Source organism: Raphanus sativus, chromosome 4 (assembly GCF_000801105.2).
Source record: "Raphanus sativus cultivar WK10039 chromosome 4, ASM80110v3, whole genome shotgun sequence".
In the NCBI taxonomy this organism is placed as follows: Eukaryota; Viridiplantae; Streptophyta; class Magnoliopsida; order Brassicales; family Brassicaceae; genus Raphanus; species Raphanus sativus.
This window is the reverse complement of record NC_079514.1, coordinates 41,818,512-41,841,038: the sequence shown is the minus strand read 5'-3', so window position 1 is coordinate 41,841,038 and position 22,527 is coordinate 41,818,512. Positions and strand designations below refer to the sequence as shown.

At 33.8% G+C, this 22,527-nt stretch overlaps 3 protein-coding genes across 3 annotated transcripts; 1 reads left to right on the top strand and 2 right to left on the bottom strand.

Moving 5' to 3' along the window:
- The first annotated feature begins 849 nt into the window (after positions 1 to 849).
- On the top strand, positions 850 to 1,706 carry LOC108851017 (uncharacterized). Its single transcript, XM_018624452.1, has 2 exons — positions 850 to 909; positions 1,353 to 1,706. Exons 1-2 carry the CDS (start codon positions 850 to 852, stop codon positions 1,704 to 1,706), a joined length of 414 nt encoding a protein of 137 aa, XP_018479954.1.
- Positions 1,707 to 7,436: 5,730 nt separating this feature from the next.
- On the bottom strand, positions 7,437 to 8,615 carry LOC108838682 (mitogen-activated protein kinase kinase kinase 20-like). Its single transcript, XM_018611569.2, has one exon. It carries the CDS (start codon positions 8,576 to 8,578, stop codon positions 7,505 to 7,507), a length of 1,074 nt encoding a protein of 357 aa, XP_018467071.2. The 5' UTR covers positions 8,579 to 8,615; the 3' UTR covers positions 7,437 to 7,504.
- Positions 8,616 to 12,210: 3,595 nt separating this feature from the next.
- LOC108837384 (zinc finger CCCH domain-containing protein 30) lies at positions 12,211 to 15,349 on the bottom strand. The gene is made up of 3 exons (XM_057008955.1): positions 15,066 to 15,349; positions 12,606 to 14,702; positions 12,211 to 12,534 (listed from the first exon to the last, which is right to left on the bottom strand). The coding sequence occupies exon 2, from the start codon at positions 14,676 to 14,678 to the stop codon at positions 12,609 to 12,611; it is 2,070 nt and encodes a 689-aa protein (XP_056864935.1). The 5' UTR covers positions 14,679 to 14,702; positions 15,066 to 15,349; the 3' UTR covers positions 12,211 to 12,534; positions 12,606 to 12,608.
- Positions 15,350 to 22,527: the final 7,178 nt, after the last annotated feature.

Genomic DNA, 22,527 nt, shown 5'->3' with positions numbered 1-22,527 from the left:
CAAAAAAAAAGTTAGTGTTTCTTAGTTTAACAAAAAAAAAAGGTTAGTGTCTCTTCTTCACGAGACAAGGACGACGAAGATGACAGAGAAAGAGGGAGAGAGAAGAAAGTGTAGAGGAGAGAGAGCAATTTCTGTTAAACAATATATCTAAATTAGAGAAATATTAAGAATGGACAATTATGTAAATTTATATGTATATAAGTGTATTTTTTCCAAAAACTTAAATAGATGTATAATTTTCAAATTATTTTCTTATTTGAGTGTATTTCTCCAAATTTTCCCTATAATCGATCTAAAAATATGGGTCACCAAAAAAAAAAAACAAATCATGAGAATTTGTAATCGGATTCCATTAGAGTTGGTCTTGAGATTTTGAGGTTGTAGACGAGTTTAGAAAAAAGTTAATAATTTGGGAATCTATTTTTTTTTTCAAATTTGAAAGCTTATCCTCATTTAACATTTTTCAATTTTTTGAAAAATATAAGACGAATGTTTTATTAGGATTTATCGAGGGCCGACTATAGGTCCCATGAATGGCATTTTAACCCCACAAAAAACATGCACTTAAAAGCCCACAAATCTCCCAAACCCTAACAGCAACTCTTCATTGAATCATGCAATCGCAAACCTCTTTGCTTTGCCATTAAAGTCACAGTCATATGCTCAGAGATTTAATGGACTTTGTTGAGGGGACCATATCTCTCACTGTCTTGCCTTCACATCCATTTCTTGGATTCAACTCCTACACTCTATATATATATATATATACCAAATACCCTCTAATTTATTTATTTTTTCTCAGAAGAAATTGGTGAATTGTGTGGCCAGCAATAAATAAAGATCATAAATATGGAAGATGAGAAAAAGAGTCTTAGATTGAGGGACAAGCATATCTTGTCCTTTCCTTTTGTATGTGACCTCACAATGTTCAGCTATACATAAGGACCGATCCTCTATAGTAATACAGAAAATACATGGTGAAAGATATCCCCTATATATTAAAGGAGAAGCATTTTTAAGGCTTTCCTTAAACGATTTTGGTGAGAATGCATGAGAAGGTTCGGATCCACGTGTCACTCTGTGAACGAGTTTAAGAAAAACGGAGCATTTAATTCTTTGCTTTGTTTCCTTATTTGCTTCCATTACAAGAAACGTAACCAATTTTTTTTTCATTCATGCGCGAACTGTTTCTTTGTACATTCGTTTTGTGCTGCGTTGACGTTAAACGTGTAGATTTGTCAAATTTACATCATTATAAAAATGACGTAAACTCAAGTATTATTATATTTCATTATATGAAATTCTTGTGTCTACGTTACGTGAATTGATATAACATATTCAAACTAAAACAGGACACGAAACTACCACAATGCGTGAATACTACGTGTCTCTCTCGGCCACCGAAGGTAACCATCGTTGACCGTGGGGTGAGTGCAAGTGTCTTCGTCGACAACGCCGCTTACCGGACTTTCCTACGCTCCAAATTCAACGCCACCGCGATTGATATGGAAAGCGCCGCCGTTGCTCTTATCTGCCACCAGCAAGCCCTCCCTTTCGTCGTCATCCGTTCCCTATCCAATCTTGCTGGCGGTGGTTCCGACGTTTCCAACGAGGCCGACTTGTTTGGTAGCCTCGCCGCGCAAAACTCGGTCGATGTTCTCATGAAGTTCGTTGGTTTGTTACCTACACACAAAAGCAAAGACTAACTCATAATAATAAGATTGGATGTGTATTTTCATAAAAGATCGCGCAACCTAAAACAACAAGATGTATCTGCCTTTTTCAATAGTAAGACATTCAGACACTTTTATTTTATTTATATTGAATTCTTTAGAGTTAGTTTTGATTGCATAATAAGTTTGTTTCGTAAATCTATAAGGAATTTAAAAAAAAAATCAAAAACATGGCAGAGTACGCATTGGCCAAACTGAAATAGTTTTTTTTTTATCAAGATCATGGTCTATAAATCCGGAGGACAGTCTGAATTCGAGCAACGTTGAACCTGAACGCGATGAACCAGGCACCAAACCCGTGGCACATGTCCTTCTCCTACGCACGTGCTCTGCAGAACACTTGTCTGAAAACATGGGGAGGCAGAGGTGAGAACGTGAACGCAGCTCAGACCACTCTCTTGGCTCGAGCCAAGGCCAATTCATTGGCTCAGCTCGGAAAATACACCGGAGAAGGTGAGTCTTAAGAGGCTAATGAGGGTATGTTCGTCAAAGGCTACACCTACTGAAGACAACAATGTTGAAGAGGTCAACGAAGCAAGTGTTTTGACTTACATTTGTTTTTGAGTTTGGTCTGGTTATCATGTCAAAACACTTATATATTTTCTCTGCTTAAATTTGCATTAGCTACTCTTTTTAATATATTGAAGTTATCTTATCTTGAATCTTTGCTCATTTAAACTTGAAAATTATTCTCTAGAAATAGTCCACGATAAAATGATGTGAGATCCCACTTCGCCACCTCTTCTCTTCGTACAATACGTTCACATTAAACTAGACACTCATTTCTTAAAAAAATGTTACCATCGGTTGCTTACATAATTGGTTTGATTTGCACAGCTCTAACTCTAATTACATAATGCATCATCAATTATCTTAAAGAAAAAGTAAATATAATTTTGAAATCTACATATATAAAGACATATATGAATAATACTAATGGGTTTCATTCCATTCTTGGCAGTAAGTTGTATATATTTTTCCTTATAGGGAGAGTTTGTGAATATATTTCTTTTTCTCGAAAGGATTTTTATAAAAATAAAAATATATATAGAAGAAACAGGAAATAAATAAATAGTTCAGAATTTCAGGTGTGAGCTCTTTCCTTTAAACTAAGAGATAATGCACAAATAAGGCAACAAGCCTTTCTTCTTTCTTCAACAATAAAAACATGGCTTACACCACCAGACCAGACCCTGCAAAAAAAAAGAGAAGAAAACGTGACCTTCCCATCCATGGAGAGAGAGAGAGAGAGAGAGAGAGAGAGAGAGAGAGAAGAGAGAGAGAGAGAGAGAGAGAGAAGAGAGAGAGAGAGGATTTAGTGTTTAGGGTATATCCAAGAATTTAGTGTTTAGTGTTTGGATTTTTACCCATGGATTTAAGCTTTGTCCATGGGTTTAGGGTATAGTGTGTTTAGTGTTTATGATTTATTTTTTTTTGTGACGGTTTTAAAATTGTTAAAAAAATTTCATCTTTTTGCAGCTAATAATTTTTTTTTTTTTTTTAAAACTTAACACAATTATTATTATTTATTTATTATGTTTAAAAAAAATTGTACATTAATTGGCAAACTATGATTAGTTGGTAATTCACCCAAGAAAAATTCATGATAAAATATTAAACTAGGAAACATTTCCATATAAATAAAAATTGTGGTATTTAAAAGAATAATCGATGAATTAAAAGAATGTTTACATTTTTATATTTTTCAAAAAAAAAAAGGTTTACGATGAAGGGGATACCAAGAGAGAGAAAAAAAGATTTCATCTTTTTTGCAGCTAATAATATTTTTTTTTTATTTTTAAAACTTAACACAAATTATTATTATTTTATTTATTATGTTTAAAAAAAATTGTAACATTAATTGGCAAACTATGATTAGTTGGTAATTCACCAAGAAAAATTCATGATAAAATATTAAACTAGGAAACATTTCCATATAAATAAAATTGTGGTAGTTAAAATAATCGATGAATTAAAAGAATGTTTACATTTTTATATTTTTCAAAAAAAAAAAGGTTTACGATGAAGGGGATACCAAGAGAGAGAGAGAGAGAGAGAGAGAGAGAAGAGAGAGAGAGAGAGGAGAGAGAGAGAGAGAGAGAGGAGAGAGAGAGAGAGAGAGAGAGAGAGAGAGAGAGAGAGAGAGATTTAGTGTATACCCAACAGTTTACAGTTTAGTGTTTAGGATTTACCCAATGGTTTAGGGTATATCCAAGAATTTAGGGTTTAGTGTTTGGATTTTTACCCAAGGGTTTAAGTTTTGTCCAAGGGTTTAGGGTATAGTGTTTAATGTTTATGATTTACTCTTTTGTGACGGTTTTAAAATTGTTAAACAATTTCATTTTTTGGCAGCTATTAATATTTTCATTTATTTTAAAAACTTAACACAAATTATTATTATTTTATTTATTATATTTTAAAAAAACTGTACATTAATTGGCAAACTATGATTAGTTGGTAATTCACCCAAGAAAAATCCATGATAAAATATTAAACTAGGAAACATTCCCATATAAAACAAAATTGTGGTAGTTAAAAGATAATCAATGAATTAAAAGAATGTTTACATTTTATTTTTCTAAAAAAAAAAGGTTTACGATGAGGGGGATACACAGAGAGAGAGAGAGAGAGAGAAGGAGAGAGAGAGAGAGAGAGAGAGAGAGAGAGAGAGAGATAACTACGATCCACTTATGTACTTATAATAATAATGTAACATGTACTATATGAATTATACATAATGATACATAGAGATTGAGAAAGAATTACAATCTACTTATATTTATACTAATAGCTAGACGGGTAATATATGAATCATATGAATGCCCGCACGAATGATATGATCGTAATTACCTTTTTATCTTTTTCAAAAAACTAAAAGGTTTATGATGAGAGAGAGAGACTTATATGTGGATAAACCTAAATGAGTAAGATACAAAGATACAACGAGAGTGAAATATAATTACGATCCACTTATGTACTAATAATAATAGCTATACATGCAATATATAAATCATATTGATGCCCGCACATGCATGATTTATTATTTCATATTTCAAAGTATATGATAATAATTTAAACCTCAAAGTATATTGAATTAAGTAATGTCTAAAAAAGCTTATAGTTTTGAACCACAAAGACTGAATGGAGAACAGATTTAGTTTTAGTAATACATAAAACATATGAATCGTATTTGAATAATACATATTTATATGAATAATACATAAAACATCTGAAGAACAAATTTAGTTTTAATAATACATAAAACATTTGATTAGATATTAATAATATTTATACATTAAACATAAGAATCGTATTAATGCCCGTGTGCGGGCATTAATACGATTCATATGTTTAAAATAAAAATATGTTAAAATCTTAATCTTATTTTTTTAAACACTCATCAATACCAATAAAATCTGAGAAAGAGAGAGAGAGAGAGAGAAGAGAGAGAGAGAGAGAGAGAGAAGAGAGAGAGAGAGAGAGAGAGAGAGAGAGAGAGAGAGAGGAGAGAGAGAGAGAGAGAGAGAGAGAGAAGAGAGAGAGAGAGAGAGAGAGAGAGAGAGAGAGAGAGAGAGAGAGCCATAGAGAGATAAACAAAATGAGTTCGAGAGTAAGATGCAAAGAAAGAAATATAGAACAAGTTTGATTACACAAAAATTTACGTACATAATAATTTGATTATATATTAATAATATTTATACATAAAACCTATGTAAAGAAATATATAAGTGTGATTACACAAATATTTACGTACATATAATTTGATTAGATATTAATAATATTTATCTTACTCGATTAGATATTATACACAAAATCAGTTCTTCTTACATGGTTCAATGAATACAGCCAAGTTCTGTGGAATCCTTACATGTTTGAAGTCAATGACCTACGAGGAAGGTATGTTATTATACAAAAATCATGCATATGAAAATCAAATTGTATAATAATAATTATATATTTATACGCAAGTTCTTGCAAATGAATCAGAGTAAGATAAATCACATCGGTGATATGTATAAACTATTGAGACTATAGAAAAAGAGGTTTATGGACAAGCTTTTCAAACCTCAACAGTTAAGGATTTGTATAGACATCGAGCCATTCTCACTCCCACAAATGATGAAGTGGATAAAATAAATGACTACATCCTTTCGTAGTTGCCAGGTAACATGTTTTGTGTTTACTCTTATGTTCCAGTAAATTTTTACATGTCACTAAAGTAAATGATTTACATATGTTTCTATCTCAGTGACGTCTATACCGTAAAATCAGCACCACCGAGATTAAACACCAAAAAAAAAACACACAAAACCCAAATTCCAAACTATATATATATACTTTCTAATATTTTCGAAAAATTGCTGATCTAACCATCTCATCCCGCGCAAGGCGCGGGTTACTACCTAGTTTTATTTAAAGTAGAAGATTACATAAAATAAGAATGATAAATAGGAAGCCCAAAATTAAAAGCTATAGAACAATTGCAAGTGGAGTTAGAAACAACATGAAGACCTCGCCGGTCTCTTTCAGTGTTAAACCATCTATTCTAATTCACCAGTCACCACTTCATCGAATTTACCAAACTCATTATTAGTTTTTAATACAATAATGCCACGACCAATTAATATCACAAGGTATGATCTTCGTTACACATTACAACCTAAAGAGGACATGTGTTGCTAGTAGATGAAAACGAGTTTGCGTTTGACCATCTGTATGTATTTTTACTAACTAGAAATACCTTTCTACGCATAAGATTAGAAAATTAACAAACGCAAAACCATGTGTATGAACAAACTCAAAGAGTTTAAAACTAATTTCTACAAATCGGCAATAGTCAACATTGTTTTTTATCTGAATTCGGCATTGAAAATGTGCCAACCTTAGAACTCCTATGATAACGTTTAAAATTGCATGTTTCAAATGTGAAAAAAATATTTACTATAAATAAAAGAGAGTTAAAAATAAGCGTTATAGGTTAAAAACACGATTGAATTAATGAGTAAGATTTCTGTATAGGCAGTGACAACAACATTTGAGAGAATGGGCTCTCTCAACTCTGTCTATGTAAGTGAAATGTCAATAAAAACATACATACAAACGTGAAATATGCATTATCATAGCTTTTGGTAGGTTTGTGATTATCATTGTTGTCTGAAACTGATATGGGTCTTGTTTCTTTTATTTGGACCACCATTTACGAATATTCCTATATATAGCTATATATTTTATATAATGAAAGCATCTTTCAGATAATGGTTTAACAATGTATGTGGGGAACTTCCTCTACATTATGTGATGTCTCCGACCCTCTTGTCAATTTTCTTTCTAAAACAAACAAATTTTAAGAAGGAAACATAAACTCTTATAATGATTTGGTTTTTAATATTAGAACCCTCGTGCGTCAAAAATGAGTCACGTATACATATAAATATATCATATATGTCACTTTTGTTGCTACAAAAATTCATTGGCTATGTACTTAAAACATACAGTATTATTAACCAGAATAAGTTCCTTCGATGTGTATAGGTGATTGGAATCCATAGGTGATCCTACCACTAAGCTTTTCGATGGGCTAATTTTTAACCGGGCCTTATGTAAGCCCATCTATTTGAACCTTTCCTTGTAACATTCTTTCTCATAATGTGTATGGGGCATTAACATTTAACTGGAAATACATTTATATCGATTCATGTAACATACAATTTGACAATTGCCAAAATCAACATTTTTTGACAGAGTAGTAAACGGAGGTTATTTTTAGGAAACTACTGAATGGGAACAAAATTAGACCTTAGGGGTCTAGCAGGTAGAATCTTCATCTTTAGGGGTTTATTCGAAACTCTCTTAAACTTCGAGGACTTGCTAGAAAAAATCTTCTTTGCAATATCTTCAAACCTCGACGGTGGTTTTCTGACCCTCAACCCCACCCGCCTCCTCACTCCGCCGCCGCCGCCATCCACCTTCCTCTCTCCGTTCAAAAACGGATGCAACAACAACTCAGAAGCGCTTCCTCTCTCTTCAGCCTTTCTTGCGAAACACTTCTCCACAAACTCCCTTGCGTCACACGCCACAGTCTCCGGAATCTCCGGCGCCTTCCCACACAACAAACGAGACTTTACATCATCAACACTGGACCCTAACCACGGATGCTTACCTACACACATCTCCAACACTATACAACCTAACGACCACAAGTCTAGGGGTTTCTCCACGGCGGAACCGTCCCGTACCGACTCCGGAGACATGTATAACGGCGTTCCGACGAACGGAGACTTGGTCTCCCAGCAAACGGACTCCTCTCCCGCCTTTATCGTCAGTCCAAAATCCGAAATCTTTATCTCGTACGAATAAAACCGCGCGTCTTGATCGTGACGCGGGAAAAGAAGGAGATTCTCCGGTTTAAGATCGCAATGGACGTAACCGTGTTCATGAACCGAGACCAATCCTTGCAGGATCATCCGAGTGAAGTCTTTGATAACCGGATCCGATAATCTTCGGTTTACGCGGATGAAGTCGGTTAGGTTACCACCAGCCGCGTACTCTATGGCCATCTTGTAGACTTTCTCTCCGTTGGAATCGGTTTCTTGAAGCAGAGAGTTCCCGCAAGGTTGCACGATTCCAGGACGTCCTCTGAGTTTCGAGAGAACCTTAAGCTCTCTGTCGATAGAGTTGTGGTGTTTGGAATCGGAGATCTTCACGGCGTTGTAGAGTGTTGAGCCGTCGTGTTTCGTGTAGCTGAAGAGATCGACGGAGCCGTACGTTCCCTTTCCTAGAGACTTGACGAACTTCATCTCTGGTTTGTTGTGATCAATCTTTGGTTTCTTCCTGTAACGCCGCATGTTTTTACACAAGTGATATTGCTCTGATCTATCTTTATGTTGTTTCTTTGTGTAACACTTATTAGTGCAATGCAGTATATATTTATAAACCCTGAGACTAGTTAGAAAGGAAAATGAGATTTATTGGAAAAAAAAAAGAGGAAATATTGGAGGTCGGATTAAAAAGGAAATATGGAGGTCCGAGTAAAAAGGAAATATTGAGTATCCTATCTTCTAGAAGATGACGCATAGCTTAATAATAAACAACGTTAAGAATCCACAGACAAAAATAAACCACTATGACGCTGTACCAGTTTGTATCTGTTGAGTAGCGAATGATAGTGATTGAAATATTTCTTACGCATATAATTTTAGCTCCTAATAACCAATGCGATTAAAATAGCATCCATAAGTTGTTCTTCTCATGAAAACCTACAAAAACGAAGAATGGTGCCTAAAATGGCGTAGGAAGAGAAGAACAAATAATTTTATTAATCAGCATTACATAAAGTTTTATCTGACCATAATCAAAAGTATATCGTCTTCCGTCTTATTCAAGTTTGCCTGTCTAAACACGTACAAAATCAGAGACATGGGCAACAATTTTTTTTGTATAAAAGTTAATTTAGTTCAAGTAGTAGGTGAAGAGAGACACAAGGGAAGCTCCAACCAAAGAGCCAAGAGCCGGTACGGCTACGGAGGCTCCGCTTGCGGCGGGTCCAGGTGCAGGAGCTCCAACCTCTGTAGCCATGACGGCGGTCATGGAGGCAGCAGCGAAAAGAACTCCACAGGCAATCTTCTTCATCTCCATTTTTAGTTGAGACCTGAAAGGTTTTTTTTCTTTTTTCTTTTTTTTTGTTAGTTTTGTTACTTTTTTGTTTATTTTTTCTTGCAGGTCTGAAGAGAATGGATGGTGTTCAAGAGGATTTTATACCGGAGGTAGATAAGTTATTTTTAGGGAGGTTTATTTTAAGTGTCGATTTCTAACCAAATATTTAGAAATATGTAAGTGAAGGATACTAATCACCGCTAAATTTGTATGTCATTGTGTGGTTTTGAGTCATTACAGCGTTTCCATCCATTTATGTTTTACCGGGTCAAATTTATTTTTCTAGGTTAGTAACTCTATTTAATTTACTTACAAACTTTTAACTTTTGAAACACACAAGGTTACAAATAATAAGCTATAGCATACCTTTAACCAAAAATAGCAGACTGGACTAATAATAGTGTAAGATGTTCTAATTCGTAGGCCTATGAAACTTTGATCTCAACTCATTTTTTTAAGCTTTTCATGACAATATTAACCAAGAACTATATATGTGAGAGCATTTTCAACTTCCAATCCCGCTATACTATTATCCTTCCTTATAGGTTATGGAGCAATACGAAGCTTGATTACTAAGCTGGCTCGTCTCTAAGGAAAGTAACAGCTGAGATGTCCTAATAATATCTATCTTATTAAAACAGAAACATTCTGTTGGACCTAACATTTATTTTGTAAGTTTTTAAATTAAATACACATTTATAATTTATAGTTAAACTTACATTAAATCACTAATGTTTCTTTTTTTATACTACTATCTATGTTTCCAAACAATATACTTATTTCTTTATACTACTATCAATGTTTCCAAACAATATATTTTATATACTATTATAAATGTTTCCAAATAATACAATAATTAATCTTAGTTATTTTATATCCATCATTTTCTCTTTAAAATTTTGTAGAAACGTCATAATTTCATAAATTATAAAATAATGAACTTTAAAGTTGGATTATAAGATTACAAATTGTGAAACTATTACAATTTCAATCAAATTAGATTACATATCGGTCATCCATCAGTTCAATCGGTTAGTCTCGGGTTTTAATAACTTTTTAATATGAATATTTTAAAAAACTAAATTGAATTGTTAGATCTCCGGATTAACCGGTATAATCACAATCGGGTTGAATTTAAAAACACTGATTTAAATGCAAAAATATTTTAAATACACACTCTTTAAAAGTTAACAAAATATTTGTTAAGTTATTAGTGAAATTTTTCATCGTAATATATTCCGCGCTTCTAAAGCGCGGATCAAGATCTAGTACTAGTTAACAGGGTCAAAGAACTTCACTTAAGACATAAAATATATCTTATGAGTTTTTATCTAATCATGGTTGTTGACGTGGGAAAGTTTAAATGGCCTTATATCTTTGTTCTCTAAATTCGTGTGAATGTTTCAAATGGATCGCATGGATATTGTGATTTGTGAGGTCCAATGTCTTCGCTTCGTTATGTTTTCTAATATATGGATCCTTCATCCATTAAAGAGGCCTAAAGCCCATTAAGTAGTTATCGTTTGGGTATTGGATTGGTTAGGGAGGAAAATATTTATATTCTTCCGATTACGTTTAGTATTTGTGTAATTTGTGTTTTGACAAAATGGATAATTAGTTTGTTCTCAACCCAAAATTTCCTGGTAAAGTAGATTTGCTGGTATTGATTTTGCTATTACCTCTGTTGATGAATGACAATAAAGTGATCAAATCTGAAGACTTCTAGGAAATAGTAAAAGACAAAGAGAATAATTAGAAGGAGAAAGAGGAATGAATTAGCTTCTGGTGATATGCTTTTACTTCCCAACCTACTTTTTCTGTGTATGCTTCTTTTTCTTTGCCCTTTGGTTTTTGATTAAAGCTGCGTTTAAGTCAGCTTTTTCCTTTCTTTTAATTCAGGGATAGATTTTTGAATAAATTCTTGAAATATTAAAAATGATTCTCGAGTATAATATATTCTCTCAATAAGTTTGGTGTTATCTTGAATAAGATACTCCGCATAAGATTTGTGCTTTGTGTTTGATGATCACATCACCACAAAGCTTTTGGTAAATAAAATATTAATGGGAATATAAAAGGTGATAAAGAAAATCACTTAGGAACAAACATATGCACCGAAAGTTGATCATTGAAAGGTGACGATCAACTGTTTTTGTTCTTTTCCACAAATCTATTTGATCTGTTTACTTTAAATGACAAGAACAAAAGAATTACTATTAAGCAAAAGAAAGAAAGAATTGCAAACAAAAATAAATAACCTAAACATAATGTTGCACCCTACTCTATGGCAAAAGAAGACCCACAAAAAAAACATATTCGCACTAATCTTGGTTTTTCTTTTCTGATCAAAGAATAATGATGAGAATGAGTTCAAAGAGACCAGTCACGTGAGCTCGAGGACTCAAAATTGGTTGCACCTAGGAGAGAAAGAGGTTTATAATTTATCAGATGTAGAAATTAAGAATTACTGAATATTAAATCAACCCACCAGGCCACCACCACCACCACGCAAAGCTAAATTTGTATATTCCAAAGCATTTTTTTGTTAAAAAGAAAAATATGTGGTTGATCAGATTTATCAAGATTGATAGATGACAAGAACTTAACCAAAGATGTCTTTGATATCACTTTCACCTGCCCAATAAACCACATCCACATCTCAAATAAAATCCAAAGTAAACCCTTTATGGATTTGCCCCCACTCAACTCTACCGGACATAATTAGATTTATTTATTGAACTAATCCATATCAAGTCATTTAAAGATGAGTAAATAGACATGCCTCGCAGGAATATGTTTAAACACATAATAAATAAACAAGATAAATCAAAAGATTAAATAATATAAAATTTGATTCCAGGGTCCTCAACATATAAAAGATAACAAATATTCATACAATAATAATATCATAAAAATAAAAATAATAATCATGATAATGGGAGAAAATCCTAAAAATAAATATGAAAACGGGAGAAAGAAAACCAAAAAGGTTTTTTTTTTCTCTTCTCCTCACTTCCCATAAGCCTTTTTTCTTGTTTTGTTGTTCCCTTCTCTTATCTAAAAATTGTGAAAATTAATTTGACCAAAAACATAGAAAACCTCTTCCTTGTTTTGTTAATCTTGTTACCACTTCTACCACCATCACCACCTGTTAAATAAAAAAAAAGTGTTCATATATCTAGAGAGACTAAAAAAACAAGAAAAAGTGAGCTTACTAACCTCTCAATTCTGCTGAGCTACGAACTGATCGAGCTGCATTTGCTCAATCCAAGCTTCAAGGCCAGCATGATCCATTACCATTTCAGAGGTTGTTGTTGTTGGCTGCATTGTGTTTTGGCCAGTGTTAGACGATGTACCTGCAGCTGCTCTCTCTTTGGCCTCTGTTGGATTCTCCTTCACCAGTGACTGAACCCAAGAAACATCAGGCTCAACATCATCAAACGACAACTTACCAAGCGCCTCTGAGCTCATTCCCCAATCCGGTTTACCATTTGATGAACCCCATTGAGATGACCACGAGTTGTTGTTGTTGTTGTTGTTAACCGGTGAACCAACAATAGGGCTTGTGTTGTTTGTTCTAAGCTCCCTTGATCTAAGGCTACGGAACTGCTGCTGCTGCTGTTGCTGTTGTTGCTGCTGCTGCTTCACGCATTGAGCCAACATGGACACGCGAGAGCTCATCGGCGAAATAGGCTCAACCACGTTCCGAGGAGACATCCTCCCACCTCCTCCTGAGAACAGCGAGTGATCCACACTCTTTGGCGAAGAGTAGCTTGTGTTGATAGGAGACAGCATACTCTGCTGGTTCTGCTGCTGTTGGAACTGATTGAACACAGCAGACTTATGCGTAGGAGAGAACACAGCAGAAGCCAAAGCCGAATCATTAAACCGAGGAGAAGAAGAGCTCTCCGCCGAGAAAAGATCTTCAAGATTCGAAGGAGGCAGCGATTTCATCCGACCAGACCTGCTCAACGAACTGTTGAACTCATTGAGAAGCTGCTGCTGCTCATACTCCGCCAACATATTCATCTCATCCCTCGCGTTGAACGAAGACCTCAGCCTGCTCGACCGCAGGTTGCTCCCAGGCAGCTGCAGAGCAGGAACGTTAGGCTGCGGCCACCCCATCGACGACATCCCGTTACCCGCCGAGGAAGGCGAGAGCGGAGACATAACAGAGCCACCAGACGGCGAACCAGGCAAGAGACTCAACGCCGCAGCGTAGTCAGCAGCATTGGACCGAGGCGAAAGAACAGCCGAACCGGTCGACTCATACAACGGCCTAAGCTCCTCGGGGACGTGCGCAAAGAAACAGACGCGACGGGCGCAGCCCGTCCCGTCTTTGCAGAGACGGGTACGGTACTGAGCCGGATGGAGCCAGCACTCGAACACGCCGTGCGCGAACTCGCACATGTCCCCTCTTCTGCAAGCTCCCTTCCGAAAATCCGGACAGGGAACGCAGCTGTAGTGGAACTTTCTGGGATCTCTCCTCCTCGCGTTCTCGCCCGGGTGGACGAAAGGACACTCCGTCCAGTCGTGCGAGTAGGCACGCGAGCAGGGCCTGACCTTGAAGGAGTACATCCTAAACTCATCAGTGGAGTAGATACTGTTCTTGATGTCAGGTAAAGAAGGATCGACTGGATACTCTTTCTTGAACTCCATAGAGGACTTCATCTTAAACGGAGACGACTCACCATCCTCCTCTTCGGTAGGAGAGTGAGACCTGCTCCTCGCATTCGTCACAACCCTCAAGTTCCTCTCCGCGGTAGCCGCGGAGAGGAGCTCCTGAAGCATCAGCTTCACACCTTCAAGCTTAGGAGGGACGACAATCACATCACCGGCTCGCTGACCATCGGCGTCCATCAGATTCAAATCAGCTCCGGCCGCGAGAAGCAGCTTAACAACCTGGACAGCGTTCACGGCTCCTCCTGAGGCGGCGCAGTGTAAGGCCGTGGTCTGATCGCTCCCGCAGGAGCGGTTCACGTCGGTTAAGGAGAGGATGAGCTTGATCACGTCGATGCTTCCGTAAGTAGCGGCGACCATCAAGGGGGTCCTGTGATCGTTGACCATGGTTTTGGAGCCCTTTTGGCGACCGTACCAGAGACCGGGCTCGTCCACGCACGAAGGGTCTCTGTCGATTGATAGCCTCACGCCTTCTACGTCGTTGTTGGCTGCTAGCTCGAGGAGGCTGGCGAAAGTATCCTCTGTTTCGACTCTCAGGTGATTCATCTCTGCGTTGGTGGTGGTATCTTCTGATGATGAGTTCTGGTTTAATTGGTCTGATCCACAGCACATAGTTCCATCTGCGGAAATCGGATTCTGCATCATCAAAAGGGATTTTAATCAATCAGATCATTAATGAATCTTTTGCTCCAGATCGAAAAACACGAAAAAAAAAAATCTCAGATTTTCAGACAAGAAGGTGAGTTCAGTTCTGTCTGAAACAAAAACCCTATTGTCTTAACGAATCTCAAAGTCAAAGAGATTTCAAAGAATACTCAATCAAGAGGATTATTGTTCCAAAAATAGAACTGAAATTTAAAATTAAAGAAAAAAAAACTAAATCTTAAATCGGATTTGTTCTTACAGGAACACACCAAAGTCAAACAGGCAAATAGATCAGAAGAAGAAAAAACAAAACACGACTGGATCTATTGATGCATGTTACCAACAAGTTCTCACCTTTGATTAGTCTCGAAGTTTCAATAGAACACAAGCAAACACATCTTTTCTGCCGGAGACTTTTCGATGGTTTTAACAAAAGTCAGGTAGATCTAGAAAAAAAAATAAAGAGTGTGTTATCGAGCAAGTGAGAGAAGAAAGAGAAAGGAAACAATTATTTTTTTCCCGAGAAAATCTAGGATAGGAAGAAAAAAAAAGAATCTGGTGAAGTGATTTAAAGAGAAGCTTGTTCTTCTACCATCTCCATGTCCCAAAGCTCAGATCTCTATAGAAAAAAAAGGTATTTTACATCCAATTAAAATAAGAAAATATTAAGAAAACACATCATTTTCGACATAATATTATTTATATTAAATTTCGCTATCCATTAGAATAAAGCTATTAAAATATTTTTATGTGACAAAATGCGGTTTTTATTCTAACCCCTATCCGTCTTACGCATTTTTAATCAGGTCGGCCAATAATAAGGACCCACGTCATAACTGAATAGAAGAATTTGAGGATAGAACTGTCATTTGAGATTCTAAAAGCTGAGTTGGCAGAGATTGATTGGCTGACATCAGGAGTGGACACGTATGTAACCTCCTAAGCTTTTTGTCCCTTGGGGTCAAATTATGCAGTAATTAGATTTAATGCAATTTCCTAATATAAAGAGGTAGCACTTGTTGTTAAAAAAAAAAAAGAGGTAGCACTCCAGTGTGTCAAGCTACATCGTATTAAAGTTTGTTCTAGTACGTGGCAACACGCATGTGGTTTAATGAAATCTCTAGACGCACCAGATAATCCTAACACTGTAATAAGTCAATTACACCCCTTTGATCTTTGTTTGGGCCAACACGTGGAGTAAAACCATTGAGCAGTGAGCACAATACGACACGGACGCGAGCTTTTGCGGTGAAGCAGGTGGTACGGACGGCGAGTGGGGATGGAGAAAGAAAACTGGAGGAACCGGTTGCCCGTGGCGGCGTAATTGAAAGGATTATTAAACGATTTTAAGAAGGGTAACTGGCGTCCACTAAGCGTACGGGTAATGGACTCGACACATTTTTATTTAATTCCAGTTAATTGTAAGAGTCAATCATAATCCAAGGTTATGACTGATTAGTCATTTTAGAAAAAAAATTTCCTCTAAATTTTAATTTATTCCATATTTCACTAAAAGATTACCAATCAGAATGGAGCTATTCTTTCATCTGATCTTTACTCAGAACAATACTGAGGAAGAGAGAAATTCACATTCCCTTTTACTTATAGATTTTACTAGAATAATATCGTTTACTCAACATTTATTTTTTCCCCTTCATTTTTTTCACCATTTTTTTGGTTCAACTCCACTTTACTATATATCTCTCAGTCAAAGTCCAAGAAACAATAAAAGTAATTCTTAAATATTCTTTTCATTTTTAGAATAAAATTTACCTAATGAATGTCAGTTTTTTATTTTATTAGTTTTTTACATTTCTTTATCTATTTTTCTTCGGTTAAACTATAGGAAAACAATGAATGCTATAAATTTATAATTAACTAAAAGCAAAACAAAATATTAAATTTTTAATATCTATAAAAGAACCTTAAATGACATTTAATTTGAAATGGAGAAAATACTTTTATGAGTAAAGGCAATTAAGAGAACTGCACTTGGATTTCCATTAACCTAAAAGGTAAGAGAGGGAACTAGAGTTATATTGCATTATATGGTAATATTTCCTACTATAACCAAAAACATTTTTAGTTCCACCGTTCTTAAAACTAGTTATTAATTAGTCTTTTGTCCAAAAAAAAGTTATTAATTAGTCTCTATCTGTCGTTTTATTGCTACAGATTTCATCAATCTGGGAAAAAAATATCGCTAAACTGTTTGAAATTTTGTAGTTTCGAAGATCAGATACAATTCTAAGAACCCCTAATAGTTGTATTTCTCACCATTAAAATATTATAAATTAACAAAAAATAAACTCTGTATCTCCTTATAGACTTTAATGTAACAGGTACAAAGTCAGATAATAGCAACATGTAAGATTGAATATGGATAGTTCCAATATCAAATCTTACTATCCAAAATACATAAATGAAAATAAAAATGAAATATTGCATATATAAATTCGTAATGTTGATAAAATTGATGTGCATGCTAATTTGATTATTAGTTGTGATTTAATAAAAAGTCTACTTTATTCTGATCTGTCTATTGCCTAACTAAAAATAAAAACAATAATGGTTAATAATACATAATTATTGTTCGAGTATTGACCTCCTCCTCCCATGGGAGGAAAACACTAACTCTCCCAACTAATCATTCTCAGTGATGGTAATTCGTCACCAATACTCAATGGTGCTGCACCCACCAATGTACTCATCCAATTGTAAAAATAAGAAAAGCACTATTCTCATGCACGATATAACTTTTAGATCATGTGAATAAAAAAACAATATAGAACATGTCCAACATCAAACTAAGACCAATCATCACATTCATAAGGTTGTTAATTAATCCTAGAAAAGAAATGTTAAATTCTCATCAGCAATGTGAAAATTTTAAGACTACCAATTGATAAATGTAAAAATAACCAATGACACGTGTGTTGAAGACAAAGGCGTGCGAGAGTAGTAGCAATAATGGAAGGGGCCCGAGTGACCAAACTTGTGAGTGTGTTTGCTTTGTGGTGTTTTGTCTGCGTCTCTCCCTCTCTTTTATTTGCTTTCCACGTGAATACTCACCATACTCTAATCTCTTGTTGCATCCACAGGGCGCAACTTATTCCAGCTCTCTAATATCATACATGCATTAATTATATATCTTTGGTTAGTATCTCTAACATTTGCAATGCAGTGAAACTCGAGCTGTTGGTTTGTATTTTCATATAATCATATTTCGTGTTATAGACTTATGGTGATAGGGCACACAATTACATATTTAATGATTAAGAGAGAACTTGCTACGATGTCTAATTTTTCTTTTTGATGTCTAAAATATTCTATATACAACAACGCGTTTTCTTAATAGCCGAGAAGAGTAGGAGGTGACATCTCCATCAATATGTTTATGACAAAGGTACATCGTCGGCAGTGTACTATATGAACTCCAAACAGAAAAAATATCGTAGGGCAGGGCATACATAATGGCATATGTTTTGTTACATTGTAAGCCTATAAGTTTAACTAAAGGGCATGTCGGTGATATACAAGATAACGTTTAGATAATATTGAAATGTGAAGACAATGCATAGATAAGATTGTGAATAGTTCATTTCGTCGTCAGCTAGGTCTGAGATGAAGCATCATAAATAGTTCAACCAAATTAGTACTGACATAACTCAATCGAGATATACAGTCAAAGTTATGTATTGTATATAAATCTATATCCTTCATTTCAGTAAGTTCACATTTATACATGTGCCAAGAGACAAACTTCAAGAGAAGGGCATATGGCTACCGAACAGAGACATGTTTTGTTTTCGGTAAGGTTCGGTGATGTTTAGTCCGGACACTAAATTAGAAGGGACAACATATTCTCCTTTCGTTAAAATCATAAATATATACCCTCATCACATTTTTATTTATGTGTTAGGAATGAGATAAAGTCTTGTTTGCAAGTATATGAATATCGTTTTAACCAAACAAAAAAACAAGAGTATATCACTTTCTGAAAATACTAATTTCGAATGTGTATATATGGTTTTGTGTGTTGTACAAACTTGTAAAACAGAGAAGAAGAGAAATAACAAAAAGTTGACTTATAAGTATGATATATTTTAAAGTTATGTCTAACATGGTACACGTAAAGATAGATAGAGAGCTACAAGTCAAATGATATGAACAAGAGAAAGCAACCGAACCTAAAAACATGGTCCATTATCGGACATATGGGATGTTACGAACCGTAGATGCATCTTTTTCTTCCTGATATCTATGTTTGTGGCTCTGCTTTATTCTTATTTTAAACATTTTCCTTTTTATTTCTAGAAATTTCGGGTCCAGCTACTTGCTACTTGGAACCTTTAGTTTCAACTTTCGAATAAGAAAATGTAAGATGGGACTTTAGACGATGGATAATATATTTTCCACAAGTTATTTACGAAAAGAAAACAAGTGTGACACATTATTGTGCGAGGTTTTCTATGAGCGGAGCGAACAAAGAACCCAATTGTCAAGCCCAATGATTTATCCAATAGGTGAAAACAAATGAGGCCATATAGATTACGTAAAATGCCCAATTTACTGGCCATTGTTGTCGATGTATCAATCAAAATAGGATTCCAAATTATCTTAGGGGACCCAAGAAAGCTAAGGTTGTAGACTTGTAGTCTTCTTCTAGTACTGTTATATATGTCAAAATTACCGACTTATCACCAACGATTCCTTTTTTTCTTATTTCAAGTAATATCATCAACCTCTAAGATTATTGTGCGATGTTTGACAATTCATTTAGAGGCGATTACTAATAAATCTACCATCATCAGTAAGGGTGTCATTGGTTATACAAGAGAGGGAAAAGGTAAAAGAAAAAGTGAAAATAAGGGAAAAAGTGACAAATAAACGAAAGAAAAATGATATAACTCTAGTAAATATTTTTCCAGTTCATGTAAATTGAGAGAAGATTTACTTTATATGTTCTCATTTTAGTAAGTGGGCAGAAATGATTTTTTGACATTTATTATTCTATTGGTTGAAATGAAAATAACTTTTTAAATATTTTACTGTATAATATATGTTCATTTTAAAAAATATTTTTAATCCTTTCATTTTACTCTAATTGTGCTATACAGTCAGATTCTGAATATACTTTAAATATGAAGTCTAACCGGATTGCATTCTTCTAGTAAGCTAGTAATGTCTCAATTTCAACAAATAAATCAGAGATTTTCTAATATATTATACATTTTTCAAAGAAAAAATAAAGTACATGTTGGAAAAAAAATACAGTACCCTGACTCTACAAAACCTAGTTTAAGATCATCTCTAATAATATATTATGGAGAAATATTAAAAAACAAAGGAAATTTTCTCCAATGAGATATCATTTTAAAGAAAATAATTAATTATACATTTATTATTTTATTGGTTGAAATAAAAGTAAACTAACAAAAAATATTTTTAATCCTTTTTGTTTTACTCTAATCGTGTTATACATTCAGATTCTAAATATATTTTTAAATATGAAGTCTAACTGGATTGCATTATTCCAGTAAACTAATGATATCTCAATTTCAACGAAGAAATCAGAAATTTTCTTATATATTATACATTTTTCAAAGAGAAAATACAGTATCCGTTGATAAAAAAATATAGTATCCTGACTGTACAAAACCTGGTTTAAGATCTCAAATGATGCATCATTTTGAAAAAAACATTAAAAATGAGAGAAGATTTTCTTCAAAAATGTATCATTTTGAGAGAAAAATAAGTTTGTTAATAAAGTTCTCTAAGGAAACACTATTTACAAACTTATTTTTCCCCCATAAACGATGCACTATTAGAGAAGGTTTTCATTTATTTTTGATGTCTTTTCATTTTCTGTTCTGTTTTTTATTTATAAATTAATTTTTAAACTTTTATATAACTTTTTATATTAAAACTTAATATTTGTTTATACTTTTTAAAAATTTATTAATGCTTTCAGAATATAATTATAAGTTTATATAAACCCTTGTATTTTAAAAAACTTATGCAAATAATTAACATTTAACTAAAATAAAATCATACTTTGGTGAAGTTTGTAAATTTATAAATAGTCATAATTATTTTCGAATTAATAATAAGTAGTAATAACATAATATATTTGAAATTAGTTTTTTGAAAAAAAAATGAAGGGAACCAATGGAAAAAACACAAACTTATTTTGAGTTTACATCAAGAAAAAAATGATGTAAACTATAGGAGATGTCGTAATGGTGAACTATTTTCATTTTTTTCAAGTTTTAATCGTGAATTTATATATTTTTATATGGTTTATTTTCTTTACTATCAAATATATAATTGGATTAAAATATGTGTACTTTTTGAAAAGTTGTACGATTTATTGTTTTTTTTTTAAAAAGTAATGCAAATTATAGCTATTAGATAAATTACAAGAAAAAGGAAGCAATTAGGCCAACTGCTCCATGCTAAAATGGAGATGAATGATGAGTTTAGTGGACCCTGTGAATCTGCAACTATATGACAGACCCATATCCGCTCCATCTGAAATATCTAATTGTTCCATCTCTATATGTTATTTCTCTGGTTCGGCGTAATTATTGCTTCGACTTTGATGATCATCAATTTTCATTTTGTGAACATATTATTATTATATGGTACTATGCTAGTATACTTAAAGAAAAATATACTAATGTAAGAAGATTACTTTTCCTTTTATTTAAGACTCATGGTATGTATGTAATCTGCATGCAACGCATGAAGACTTCATGACAAAGTGATTTTCATTGATTCTCTAGTAAAAAAGTGATAGAAAGGTTTCTTTTTGAAACTTAAAGAAATGGAGAAATCTAAAAGCTTAACAAGGAATCTCAAAAAATCTTAAGAAAATGTTCAAAAAAAAAACAAGGAATCTCTCGTGTTCCACTCGTTCATTTTTTTTTGTAATATATACACCCAAATGGAAGTATAAAGAAAAATGATTTTTTAGTATATTGGTACTACGTACTAACACGTAATTGTTTGCTCCATTAAAATAATTTTACATACTTTGACGTAGGTTATGTGAAAAAAAGAGGTAATGCTGTAAATTAGTTATTAATGTAATGTAATATATTAGTGTGTTTTGAAGTTGGATACGGTGAAATATTGCTTTGAAAAGTTGAAAAGATAAAAAGAGAGTTGAAAAGATAAAGCAAAGCGAAGTTTAGACACACGTGCTAGACTGCTAGTGCGCGACATTCTTCAACCGAGGCAAATTAACTCGTCAAACCCTGCCTGTCCAAAGCTGACCCTCTAACTATTTAAGCTACTTGTTTAATGAGAAAATAATCAAAGGATTTGCCGACAAATAAAAAAAGAAAACACGCATTAATGAGAAAACTCACATATATTGTGATTATTACATCAATGGACTGGGATCTTAATGTCAATCACAAAACAAATTCATCTAGATAAAGTATCGAAAGAATGCCTCTAGTCAAGTAGTTAACGACTATAATTACGTTTTTTTTACTGGAACTCAAGTCGGATTCACCTTATAATAATTAGAGGCTTAACTATAAATGTGACATTTTTTATTTAAATAAACTAGGGGTGCCCCGCCCTACGGGCGGGATTTTATTTGAAAATATATTTAAAATTTTATAAAACATTTTAAAAATATTCTAAAAATTAAATGACTATAAAATAAACAAATAAGAAATGTAGAACATACTGATTTTTAATAGAGATTTTCTGTCTGAGTTTAAAAGTGAGGTAACATTCAATATCTTCTATTTTATAGAGAATACAAAATTAGCAAAGAAAAATTCAGGAAAAAGTAATG

Coding starts and splice junctions, on each gene's coding strand:
- LOC108851017 (XM_018624452.1), top strand. CDS start 850: ATGGAAGATGAGAAAAAGAGTCTTAGATTGAGGGACAAGCATATCTTG. Junction 910..1,352: donor ATATCTTGTCCTTTCCTTTT/GTATGTGACCTC, acceptor AAACTAAAACAG/GACACGAAACTACCACAATG.
- LOC108838682 (XM_018611569.2), bottom strand. CDS start 8,578: ATGCGGCGTTACAGGAAGAAACCAAAGATTGATCACAACAAACCAGAG.
- LOC108837384 (XM_057008955.1), bottom strand. CDS start 14,678: ATGTGCTGTGGATCAGACCAATTAAACCAGAACTCATCATCAGAAGAT.